General features: G+C 42.1%; 1 protein-coding gene across 1 annotated transcript; it reads left to right on the top strand.

Annotated features, from left to right (window-relative positions):
* Nucleotides 1-11,919: 11,919 nt before the first annotated feature.
* LOC307094484 (CYFIP-related Rac1 interactor B-like) lies at nucleotides 11,920-13,248 on the top strand. The gene has a single exon (XM_079763359.1). The coding sequence runs from the start codon at nucleotides 12,513-12,515 to the stop codon at nucleotides 13,047-13,049; it is 537 nt and encodes a 178-aa protein (XP_079619485.1). The 5' UTR covers nucleotides 11,920-12,512; the 3' UTR covers nucleotides 13,050-13,248.
* Nucleotides 13,249-13,601: the final 353 nt, after the last annotated feature.

Below are 13,601 nucleotides of genomic sequence, written 5' to 3'. Positions count from 1 at the left end.
TTCCTTTCTTCTGCTTGATTTTAGGTGATTTTGATCTTCCTTTTCTAATTTATTTATTTTTTTAAATCTTTGTTGTTGAGAGCATTACTGAAAACTCTTCCCCTCCCATATCACCCCTCCACCCTGTTCCTGCCACACCCCGGCCTTCACCACCCTCCTGTCTGTGTTCACAGGTAATACATACGCATATGAGCTCTTTGGTTCATCTCTTTCCACTCTCCCCTCCCTCTTCCCTCTGAGATTCGTCAGTCTGTTCCATGTTTCCATGCCTCAGGTTCTATTTTATTCATCAGTTTATTTTGTTCTTTAGATACTATGTTTGTTAATGGTTTCAGATTCAATTGTTGATAGATATGTATTTATTGCCATTATTTTGTTCATATTTTCTTTTTCTTTTTTGTTTTTGTTTTTAATGATTTCAGAGAGGAAGAGAGAGGGAGAGAGAGATAGAAACATCAGTGATGACAGAGAATCACTGATCAGCCACCTTCTGCATGCCCCCCATCGGGGACTGAACCCACAACCCTGGCATATACCCACAACTGGGATTGAACCTGGAACCCTTCAGTCAGCAGGCCAATGCTCTATCCACTGAGTCAAACTGGCTAGGGCTTTCTTCATATTTTTTCTTCTTCCTCCTCCTCCTCCTCCTCCTCCTCCTCCTCCTCATTCTCCTTTTTTATCTCCTGGATGTGTGGAGCTGTAATTTGGTCTGGTCTGAAGCTTTCCACCAGGTGCACTGGATATAGGGCCTCCTGGCAGGTGCAAAGTCAGCCACTGCCTGGGACCAACAAGCAGGAGCTACAGGGGGATCTGCAGATGGCTGCTACTTGTATTGAGCTTGGAAGTGCCCAGTTGAGGACAAATTGTGAAGCAAGGCAAGCTGTTGCTAGTGCTGGTCTTGGGCCTCTTATTGATAGGTTTGGGGCACACTGATGCCAGCTGCTGCTTGTTTGAGAGATTTTAGGAGAGTTTGAAACCTAGCCAGGACAAGCCATTCAAATGGAAAGGCTGCTGCAATCATTTTGGGTGGGGCTGCAATTTGGATGGGGCGTGTTCTCAGGGAATCACCAGGGCAGAGCACACTGTGTGAGCAACACTGATGGAACCTCAGATATGGTTTTGAGGCAGCTATGTGATGGGGGAGTTCACAGCACAGAAACAATGATTCCTGTGAGTAGCTCTGCATGGAAAAAAGCCAACTCAAGTTCCTGCTCTAATGCCAGACATTCTAGGTATTTCCTGTATGTCTCAGGATCCCCCAATTCCACCTCCTATAGCTTGAGCTCAGAGGAAGCACGACCCTGTAAATTTCTGTGCCGGCCCTTTAAGAGAAACAGCCAGGGTCTCCATTGCCCTCCATGTCACTCAAAGACAATTATTTCTGGTTTTTACAACCTAAAGTTCTGAGGACTTCTGTTTCCTGCTCTGGAAACCTTGGTTTGGGGTCTGTGTGGGGCTGGGACCCATTGCTTCTCACAGGGGCCTCCACAGCTGAGGTATCCCTCCTGATTAAGCACACACCACATGTGAGTGTCAACTAGCCTGTTCCCCGCCTCCGCCCTTCCTACCAGTCTCAGTGTGCTCTCTTCTTTACCTTCCTAGTCCGCAATGATGGTTTTTGTATATTTTAGTTGTACATTCCATGTGGTTGTGGGAGGCAGCGAGAACATGCATTTACCTATGATTCCAAATTGGTTCTCAAATTTTCCTAATTTTTAAAGTGGAGGCTTATATTATTGATTTAAAGATCTTTATTATTTTCTAATATGTAAGCATTTAATGCTAAACATTTCCCTCTAAGCATGGCTCTAGTTGCATCTCACAAAATTTGATATTTTGTAATTTCATTTTCTTTCAGTTTTGAAATACATTTTCAGTTAGTTTAGAATTTTACGTTGATGTTCCTTCAATGCTCCTTCAGCTCTTTAGAGTCATCACTCCATTGTTTTCTAGTTTTGGTAGTTTTTCACGTGACCTTTCATGTTTCTATTAATCTTGTTCCTTGACTCATGTTTGGTTTTTTTCTTTGCTGCCCTTAGGCATTTTATCTTTTTTTTTTTTTATGAGTTTGACTTTATTGGGCCTTGATTTAATGTTGTTTATTTTAATTCTTCTTGGGGTATGTTGGTGTTCTTAGATCTCTTTATATTTTACGTCAAATTCTGAAAATCTATTTGCCATAATTTCTTCAAATATTTTACTTGTTGCCCCTCTCTCCTATTTCTGGGATTCCAATTACATGTATATATAGATTTCACTGCTTTATTGTCTCTTACATTCCTGACAATTGACTATTTTTTGGAAAATTTGTTCTGTGTTCCATTTTGGGGAGTTTCCATTACACTTCTTTAAGTTCACTTATGTTTCATCGGCAGAGTTAGTCTTACTCCATATAGTGTTCATTTTAGATGTTGTTATTTTCTTATCCTCTAGAAATTCAAAATACAGAGCAGTTCTGCCAACTGCTTTCTGTGAGATTAAAGCCCTCATGTGTTTTATCCACCAGAAGCTCCTGACAGAAAACTGTCCCTTTGCTAGCACAGCCGAGGTTCTTGGTTTATGGGGCTGCAATAACGTTTCTCTGGTCACTTCCCAAGGACATCCCCAATGGCCTCCTTAAAATTGCAATGACTCCTGGAGGAGGGACCAAAGAGAACATTAAGGGCTCCTTCTGACTGATCACTGGGGCAGAGGAAGTAAGTGACTTCCTCTAAGGGGTGGTGTGAAAGGAAATGTAAGGCACAAAGGGAGGAGGTAGTGAGTCCTTGAGGAGGGTGATTACTCCTGGAGAATAACACCACTGACCAGATCTTCAGAGAATATACCCCACAGGTCCCAGCTCCTGAGGTGGTCCTCATGTTTTGTAGTCCTGAGCGCCCCCTGGTGTCCTGAGTGCCCTCCACAACCCTGCACAGCTGCCTCCCTCAGGGAAGTTTGTGTCTGGGCTCACACTGACTTCCCCTCACTGTGTCTCTTGAACAGTAATACACAGCCGTGTCCTCAGTGGTCACGGAGCTCAGCTGCAGGGAGAACTGGTTCTTGGATGTGTCTCTGGAGATGGAGGTTCGGCTCTTGAGGGAGGAGCTGTAGTAAAGGTTTCCGTATTGATTTATGCACCCCATCCACTCCAGTCCTTTCCCTGGGGGCTGGCGGACCCAGCTCCAGCAGTAACCACTGGTGATGGAGTAACCAGACACAGTGCAGGTGAGGGAGAGGGGCTGCGAGGGTGTCACCAGTCCTGGGCCCGACTCCTGCAGCTGCACCTGGGACAGAGAGAACACAGTGAGTCCTGGGCTCAGAGGCAGGGTCTCCATCTCCTCTCGTCTAAGCCCTGAGTCACTCACATCTGGGAGCTGACAGCAGGAAGAGGAAGAACCACGTGGGAGTCATGTCTTGCAAGTGAGGTCCTCGTCCTTCAGAAAGTATTCTCCAGGGTGAGGAGGCCCTGAATTTAAGTGGATGCCAACTGTGTGTGTGTCTGGTGGCCATGTGGGCATTTGCATATGGGAGGTGTCTGCACATACAAAGGGCAAGAGGTGAGGGGAGGTCCTGGTCTCGGGCTTCTCCTGGAAGTAAGTGCTGACTGTGCCCTCAGAGAACCAGGCCCTCCTTGGGGTCCTGGTCACCGTGCCCAGGACCTCTTCTTCCACAGCAGATGTGCTGCAGGAGGAAGTCAGGAAGTAGTATTTGTGAGGAATCAGTGACTCCTTAGGGGGTAAAATCAATGAGCCTCTGTTTCTATGCATCTCTATCTCTATCTCTATCTCTATCTCTATCTCTATCTCTATCTCTATCTCTATCTCTCTCTATCTCTATCTCTATCTCTATCTCTATATCTGTATCTGTATTGGTATCAATATGGATATAGATATAGATATTGTACTTCTGTTCTTTATCCTCACCAGAGAACATGTTCTTTGATTTTAAGAGGGAAAGGGAAGGAGAGAGAGAAAAACATTGATGTGAGAAATAAATATTGATCAGTTGCCTCACATATGTGCAAAGACTGGTAATGAAATCCACAACTTTTTCATTTTTTATTTATATATTTCAATATATATTTTTTATTAATTTCAGAGAGGAAGGCAGAGAGAGATAGATACATCAATGATGACAAACATGGATCAGCTGCCTCCTTCTTGCCTCCTGTTGATTGAGCCAAAACCCAGGCATGTGCCCTGAATGGGAATCGAATCATAGGTCGACTCTCAACCACAAATCCGTACCAGCCAGGCTTCATTCAGTTTTGAAACATGTATTCAGTCAGTTTAGAATCCTAAGTTAATGGCTTTTCAATTTCCCACAAGCACTTTAGAGTCGTCATTCCATTGCTGTTTGGTTTTTTAGTTTTTCATGTGTGACATATGATGTTTTTATTAATCTTGTTCCTTTATTCTTGTGTGTGTTTTCTTTGCTGCTCTTAGGAATTTTATCTATTTCACTGGTTTTCAGAGGTTTGATTTTAATTCAGCTTGATTTAATTTTGTTTATTTTTATTCTTCTTGAGGTACTTTGATGTTCATAGATCTGTTTATAGTTTAGATAAAATTCTGATAATATTTGCCATAATTTCTTTAAATATTTTCTTTTGTGCTCCCCCTCTCTTCTTTCTGGGATTCAATTATATCGATACTAATAAAAGCCTAGGTGGCCCCCGTGCCCTTGCCTGATGCCCTCACATCATCACAAGATGGCTACCACAAGAAGGCCACCACAAGATGGCTGCCCCCATGTCATCACAAGATGACCACCACAAGTTGGCTGGCATGGGAGGGCATTTGTGGGCGATCAGGCTGGCAGGGGAGGGCAGTTGGGGGTGACCGGGCTGGCAGGTGAGGGCAGTTGGGGCGATTGGGCCAGGAGGGGAGGGCAGTTGGGGGCTATCAGGCTGGAAAGAGGACAGCAATTGGCGGAGATCAGACCTGCAGGACAGGGCAGTTATGGGCGATCAGGCTGGCAGGCAGGCAAGTGGTTAGGAGCCAGTAGTGCCATATTGTGAGAGGCATGTATGACTGCCGGTTTAGGCCCGATCCCCCAGGGATCAGGCATTCCCCGAGGGGTCCCAGATTGTGCAGGCTGGGCTGACGCCCCCCCCCCCCCCCAATGCACGAATCTTGTGCACCAGGCCTCTAGTGTATATATATTTGACTGATTTTATTGTCTCTTACATTCCTGGTACTTGGATATTTTTTGGAAAATTTATTCTGTGTTCCATTTTGGAGCATTCCTATTATACTCCTTTAAGTTCACTTATGTTTAATCTGCAGTGTTAGTCTTACTCCATGTATTTTTCATTTCAGATGTTATTTCTTAACCTCTATAAATTCAAAATGCTGACCAGTTCTACCCACTCCTTTGTGTTAGATTAAAGCCCTTGTGTGTTTCATCCAACAGAAGCTCCTGACAGAAGACTGTCCCTTTGTTAGCACAGCCGAGGCTATTGGTTGCTGGGGCTGCAATAAGATTTCTCTAGTCACTGCCCAACAATGTCCCAATGGCCTCCTTAATGTCTCCTGGAGAAGGGACCAAAGGAAATATTAAGGGATCAATGGGGCAGAGGAGGTAAGTGACTTCCTCTAAGGGGTGGTGTGGAAGGAAATGTAAGGCATAGAGGGGAGACGCAGTGAGTCTTTGAGGAGGGTGTTTACTCCTGGAGAATAAAACCACTGACCAGATCTTCAGAGAATATATCTCCCAAGTCTCAGCTCCTGAGCTGGTCCTCATGTTCTGTGGGTCTTGAGCGCCCCCTGGTGTCCTGAGCGCCCCCTGCTGGTCTTTAGAACCTTCTACTGGTTCTCTGTACCCTCTGCTCCTGAGTGCCCCCTAGTGTCTTTTTTTTCATTTTTTTCATTAAGGTATTACATGTGTACATATCTTACCATTGCCTCCCCTGCCCCCCCCCCCTGCACCACACTCCCAAACATGCCCTCACCCCCTGGAGTTTTGTGTCCATTGGTTATGCTTATATGTATGCATACAAGTCCTTTGGTTGATCTCTTATCTCCCCCACCTCTCCCTAACCTTCCCGCTGTAATTTGACAGTCTGTTTGATGCTTTACTGTCTCTGTATCCATCTTTTTGTTCAACAATTTATAATTTTCTTTATTATCCATAAATGAGTGAGATCATGTGGTATTTTTCTTTCATTGACTGGCTTATTTCACTTAGCATAATGTTCTCCAATTCCATCCAGGTTGCTGTGAATGATAAGAATTCCTTCTTTTTTATGGCAGCATAGTATTCCATTGTGTAGATGTACCATAGTTTTCTGATCCAGTCATCTGCTGACAGGCACCTAGGCTGTTTCCAAATCTTAGATATTATAAATTGTGCTGCTATGAACATAGGGGTGCATATATCCTTTCTTATTGGTGTTTCCAGTTTCTTAGGATATATGCCTAGGAGTGGGATTACTGGGTCAAATGGGAGTTCCATTTTCAGTTTTTTGAGGAAACTCGATACTGTTCTCCACAGTGGCTGCACCAGTCTGCATTCCCACCAGCAGTGCACGAGGGTTCCTTTTTCTCCGCATCCTCACCAACACTTGTCCTTTGTTGATTTGTTGATGATAGCCATTCTGGCCGTTGTGAGATGGTACTGCATTGTCATTTCGATTTGCATCTCTCGGATAATTAGTGACTTTGAGCATGTTTTCTTGTGTCTCTTGGCCTTCCTTCTGTCTTCTTTTGAAAAGATTCTATTTAGGTCCGTTGCCCATTTTTTTATTGGATCATTTATCTTCCTTTTATTAAGTTGTATAAGCTGCCTGTAGATGTTGGAGATTAAACCTTTATCAGTGATAACATTTGCAAATATGTTCTCCCATACAGTGGGATTTCTTGTTGTTTTGTTGATAGTTTCTTTTGCTGTAAAAAAGCTTTTTATTTTGATGTAGTCCCATTTGTTTATTTTCTCTTTAGCTTCCATTGCCCTAGGGGCAGTATCAGTGAAGAAGTTCTTTTGGCATATGTCTGAGATTTTGCTGCCTGTGGATTACTCTAGTATTTTTATGGTTACCTGTCTTATGTTTAAGTCCTGTATCCATTTTGAGTTTATTTTTGTGTATGGTGTTAGTTGGTGATCTAGTTTCAATTTTTTTGCATGAATTTGTCCAATTTTCCCAACACCATTTATTGAAGAGACTGTCTTGACTCCATTGTATGTGCATGCCTCCTTTATCAAATATTAATTGAGCATAGTGGTTTGGGTTGATATCGTGATCCTTTATTCTAATCCATTGATTATATGTCTGTTCTTGTGCCAGTACCATGCTGTTTTGAGAACCGTGGCTTTGTAATACAGCTTGAAATCTGGTATTGAGATACTTCCTACTTTATTCCTCTTTCTCAGGATTGCTGTGGCTATTCGGGGTCTTTTTTTTATTATTCCAGATGAATTTTTGCAGAGTTCTTTCTAGGTCTGTGAAATATGCCATTGGTATTTTAATGGGGAGTGAATTGAATCTATAGATTGCTTTGGGTAGTATGGACATTTTAATGATGTTGATTCTACCAATCCATGAACATGGTATGTTCTTCCATTTGTTTACGTCTTCCTCTATTTCTTTTTTCAGTGTCCTGTAGTTTTCTGCGTATAGGTTTTTAACCTCCTTAGTTAAGTTTATTCCTAGGTATCTTAATTTTTTTGGTGCGATGGTAAATGGGATTGCTTTTTTAGTCTCTCTTTCTGTAAGTTCACTATTGGTGTATAGAAAGGCCATAGATTTTTTGACATTAATTTTGTATCCTGCTACATTGCCAAATTCATTTATTAAGTCTATTAGTTTTTTGATGGAGTCTTTCGGGCTTTTTATGTACAATATCATGTCATCTGCAAATAAGGACAGCTTTACTTCTTCTTTTCCAATTTGGATGTCTTTTATTTCTTCTTCTTGTCTAATTGCAATGGTTAATACTTCCAGTACTATGTCAAACAGGAGTGGTGAGAGTGGGCATCCCTGTCTTGTTCCTATTCTTAGCGGAAATGGTTTTAGTTTTTGCCCATTGAGTATGATGTTTGCTGTGGGTTTATCATATATAGCTTTTATTATGTTGAAGTATGATCCTTCTATTCCCACCATGTTGGGAGTTTTTATCAAGAAAGGGTGTTGGATTTTGTCAAATGCTTTTTCTGCATCAATTGATATAACTATGTGATTTTTATCTCTCAGTTTGTTTATGTGATGTATCACGTTTATTGATTTGCGGCTATTGTACCATCCTTGCATTCCTGGGATAAATCCTACTTGGTCATGGTGTATGATCTTTCTGATGTACTGCTGGAGCCGATTTGCTAGAATTTTGTTGAGGATTTTGGCATCTATGTTCATGAGGGATATTGGTCTGTAATTTTCTTTCATTGTGTTGTCTTTATCAGGTTTTGGTATTAGGGTGATGCTGGCTTCATAGAAGGAGCTTGGAAGTGTTCCTTCCTGTTAAATTTTTTGGAATAGTCTGAGGAAGATAGGTTTTAGTTCTTCCTTGAATGTTTGGTAAAACTCTCCTGTGAAGCCGTCTGGCCCCAGGCTTTTGTTTGCTGGAAGTTTTTTGATGACTGCTTCAATTTCTTCGATAGTTACTGGTCTATTGAGCTGTTTAGATTCTCCCTGATTGAGTTTTGGAAGGTTATATTTTTCTAGGAATATGTCCATTTCGTCCAGGTTGTCCAGTTTGTTGGAATAGAGTTGTTCATAGTATTTTGAAACAACCCTTTGTATTTCGGTGGGGTCTGTTGTTATTTCACTTCTTTCATTTCTGATTTTGTTTATTTGGGTCCTCTCTCTTTGCTTCTTGGTGAGCCTGGCTAGAGGTTCATCAATCTTGTTTATCCTTTCAAAGAACCAGCTCTTGGTTTTGTTGATCTTCTGTATTGTTTCTTTGGTCTCTATGTCGTTTATCTCCACTCTGATCTTTATTATTTCCTTCCTTCTTCTTACACTGGGCTTTTCTTGTTGCTCTCTTTCTAACTCTTTGAGTTGTAGGGTTAGGTAATTTACTACTATTGTTTCTTGTTTTTTTGCAGTAGGCTTGTATAGCTATAAACTTCCCTCTCAAGACTGCTTTCACTGTGTCCCATAGATTTTGGATTGTTGTGTTTTCATTGTCATTTGTTGCCATGATGTTTTTTATTTCTTCTTTGATCTCTCTGGTAACCCAGTCATTGTTTAATAGCATGCTGTTTAGTCTCCATGTGTTTGATTTCTTTGGATTGTTTTTATTGTAGTTGATTTCCAGTTTTATGCCACTATGATCTGAGAAGATGCTTGATATAATTTCCATCTTCTTGAATTTGGAGAGACTTTGCCTATGTCCCAACATATGGTCTATCTTTGTAAATGATCCATGTGCACTTGAGAAGAATGTATATTCTGTGGCTTTGGGGTGAAATGTTCTGAAGATGTCAATTAATTCCATCTGGTCTAGTGAGTCATTTAGGATTGATGTTTCTGTGCTGAATTTTTGTTGAGAAGATTTGTCCAATGGTGATAGTGGGGTATTAAAGTCTGCCACTATGATTGTATTGCTGTTAATCTCTTCCTTGATATCCTCCAGGAGATTTTTATGTATTTGGGTGCTCCTGTGTTGGGTGGGTATATGTTTACCAGAGTTATTTCTTCTTGTTGGATTGCTCCCTTTAGTATTATGAAGTGGCCTTCCTTATCTCTTGTTATGTTCTTCACTTTGAGATATAATTTGTCAGATATAAGTATTGCTACCCCAGCTTTTTTTTTTCATTTCCATTCGCCTGAAAAACCTTTTTCCATCCCTTCACCCTTAGTCTGTGTGCATCTTTTTTTCTGAGGTGGGTTTCTTGTAGACAAGCAGATATATGGGTCTTGTTTTCTTATCCACTCTGTTACCCTATGTCTTTTGATTGGGACATTTAATCCATTTACATTTAAAGTTATTATTGATAGGTATTTATATGTCGCCATTTTTATTCTATACCCCTGTGTTCCTTCTTTGTTTCATATTTCTTTTTCTTTTTTTTTTTTTTTACAGCAGACCCTTTAGCATTTCTTTCATTGCTGGTTTGGTGGTGATAAATTCCATTAGTCCTTTTTTGTCTGTGAAGTTCCTGATTTGACCTTCAATTTTGATTGATAGCCTTGTTGGGTACAGTATTCTTGGATTCAGACCCTTCCTTTGCATGCCTTTGTATATTTCATTCCATTCCCTTTTGGCCTGATGAGTTTCTGTTGAGAAATCAGTTGCTAGTCTGATGGGGGTTCCTTTGTATGTAAGTTTCTGTCTCTCTCTGGCCACTTTTAAGATTCTTACTTTGTCGTTGGTGTTTGCCAATTTAATTATAATGTGCCTTGGCGTCGGTCTTTGGGGTTCATTTTGCTTGGGACTCTGTGGGATGCTTGGATTTGTGTGGGCTTTTTCTTCCCTATATCAGGAAAGTTTTCTGTCATTATTTCTTCAAACAGGTTTTCTATTCCTTGCTCAGTTTCCTTTCCTTTTGGAACCCCGATTATGCGGATGTTGTTTTGATTTGTGTTGTCCCAAAGTTCCCTTAGGCTCTCCTCCTGCTTTTTAATTTTTTTTTTCTAGAAGCTGCTCTACTTGGGTACTTTTTTCCATCTTGTCTTCTAGCTCACTGATGCGATCTTCTGCTTCGTCTAGTCTACTCTTGATGCTTTCTATTGAGTTCTTTACAGTAGCGATGTCATTTTTCATTTCTTCTTGGTTCTTCTTCATTTCCTCTTGGTTCTTACTCATATTGTCGAATTTGTCTTCCGTTCTTTTCTGCCACCTTATGACCATTTCTCTGAATTCTTTCTCTGATAGGTTGCTGGCCTCTAACTCGTTTACTTCCTTTTCTGGTGATGACTGCTTTTCTTTCCTATGCAGGCTGTTTCTTTGTCTTCCCATGGTCTCTATTCTCTGGATGTCTGGTTATGTAGTTCTCTCTCTCCTTTCTGTGGTGGAGTAAAGAGTTCCTTTGAGTCCAAGCATTTGCGCCACCTGGGACTGGTGCTCTGGGGCTTACAGCTGTTCGGCGGTCGCTGCAGTTGTTGATTTTCAGGCCTCCGACAAGATCCACTTTCCCTTTCAAGATGGTGAGATTTCCCCATCCGAGGCCATAGCTCCGGAAAGGGATCTGGCCTCCCTGGGGGCTGCCCTGTCAGGGGAACCCCGTCCAGCAGTCCCCCACCCTCTCCTGGAGTTCAGCTGTTCCTTAGCTTGCCACCAAACACTGCCCGTGCACCCCTCAGCTGTCCTTTCTTTCTGCTCCAGGATAAGACTGGGAACACATCTGTCTATTCTGCCACCAGTTTTCCTCTTGCCCCCTAGTGTCTTGAGCGCCCCTGCATCCCAGCCCTGCTGTCTCCATTAGTGAGGGCTGTGTCTGGGCTCACACTCACTGTGTCTCTAGCACCAGCTGGACTTCATTCCATTTTTTTTTGTTTGTTTTTAATCCTCATCCAAAAAATATGCTTTTATTGGTTTTGTGTTGTTGTTGTTTTTTTAATTCTCACCTGAGGATATTCTTGCATTGATTTTTAGAGAGAGGCAAAAGCAGAGAAATATCCATGTGAGAGAAACACATGGATTGGTTGCCTCCTGCACATGCCCCAACCAGGGCCCTGGACTGGGAGAAGTCCGACCCCAAGACCATTCAGTCTGTGGTCTGATAATTTATCCACTGAGCCAAACAGCTAGGACCAGTTTGCAATATGTTTTATTTAGTTCAGAATTCTACCTTGATGGGTTTTCAGTTTTCCTTCAGCACTTTCCAGTCATCATCCCTTTGTCTTCTGGTTTTGGTAGTTTTTCATGAGACAGTTAATATTTTTATTGCTCTTTTTAAAAGAAAAACAGGGAGCCGCCGCCGACGCCTCCATCGCTGCCTGGCTCATCGTGGCTCTGCCACAGGGGCAGGTGCGGTGGGGCTCCTGGTCCGGCCGCCACCCAGCTCCGGGCCCGCGGCTCCCCCTAGCGCCGCTGAGGAGCCACTGCCGCACCTCGAGGAGGGCGGAGGAGCGGGGCTGAGCGCCCGGAGGCTCAAGTGCAGGGTAGAGGAACGAGGGCAGAATCACCAGCACTGGCTGAAGGTACCTTAACATGGGGAATCTTCTTAAAGTTTTGACATGCAAAGACCTTGAGCAGGGGCCAAATTTTTTCCTTGATTTTGAAAATGCCCATCCTACAGAGTCTGAGAAGGAAATTTATAACCAGGTGAATGTACTGTTAAAAGATGCAGAGGGCATCTTGGAAGACTTGCAGTCATATAGAGGAGCTGGCCATGAAATACGAGAGGCCATCCAGCATCCAGCAGATGAGAAGTTACAAGAGAAGGCGTGGGGTGCTGTTGTCCCACTAGTAGGCAAATTAAAGAAAATTTATGAATTTTCTCAGAGGTTAGAAGCAGCATTAAGAGGTCTTCTGGGAGCCTTGACAAGTACCCCATACTCTCCCACCCAGCACCTAGAGTGAGAGCAGGCTCTCGCTAAGCAGTTTGCAGAAATCCTTCACTTCACACTCCGGTTTGATGAACTCAAGATGACAAATCCTGCCATACAGAATGATTTCAGCTATTATAGAAGAACATTGAGTCGTATGCGGATTAATAACATTCCAGCAGAAGGAGAAAATGAAGTAAACAATGAACTGGCAAATCGAATGTCTTTGTTTTATGCCGAGGCAACCCTGATGCTGAAAACCTTAAGTGATGCCACAACAAAATTTGTATCAGAGAATAAAAACTTACCCATAGAAAATACCACGGATTGTCTGAGCACCATGGCCAGCGTGTGCAGAGTCATGCTGGAAATGCCGGAATACAGAAGCAGGTTTACAAACGAAGAGACAGTGTCGTTCTGCTTGAGGGTAATGGTGGGCGTCATCTTACTCTATGACCATGTACATCCAGTGGGAGCATTTGCTAAAACCCAAAAAATTGATATGAAAGGTTGCATCAAAGTTCTTAAGGACCAGCCTCCTAATAGTGTAGAAGGTCTTCTCAATGCTCTCAGGTACACAACAAAACATTTGAACGATGAGACTACCTCCAAGCAAATCAAATCCATGCTGCAATGACACTCCGGAGCGAGCGCCTGCGGTGACCGTGGATGCACAGTTTTTAGTGATTGCAGTTACTCTCTCATTTACTCCCACTTTATTTCTTCCCTCTGTCCCTCTGCCCTCTTTTTTAATCATGTTCTTGTTCTTAAGTCTTCTTTTCTGTGCCAAAATCTGTCAAGCTATACCCTGGAGGGGTTGCCTTTCAGACAGGCCGCCTGAGGCAGCTAATCATGCATCGCATTGGGGTCTCCACTGAGAGAAATTCTGTGATGTGAACTAAATATTTTTAAATGTGGATTTTTTTTTTAAAACTAATATTTAATATTGCTTCTCCTACATGGCGAAACTGCCTACTCTGCTATTTAAAACCCTCAATGACTTTATTTTCTACTGCTGCTTTTTTCATGTGCAGCCAAATGAAAATGTTTAAATTAATTGTGTTGTACAGATGGTACCCAACACAAACTTTTTTAAAATTAGTAAGACTTTGGTTGAAAGTTTTAAGTTTGCATTTTGACCTTTTTGTAAGGATGTATGTTGTGTGTTTAACTTTTATTAACTAATGTT

This window comes from Cnephaeus nilssonii, assembly GCF_951640355.1.
Source record: "Cnephaeus nilssonii genome assembly, chromosome: 23".
Classification (NCBI taxonomy): domain Eukaryota; kingdom Metazoa; phylum Chordata; class Mammalia; order Chiroptera; family Vespertilionidae; genus Cnephaeus; species Cnephaeus nilssonii.
The sequence above is the reverse complement of the archived record's forward strand: the minus strand, read 5'-3'. Positions and strand labels throughout refer to the sequence as shown.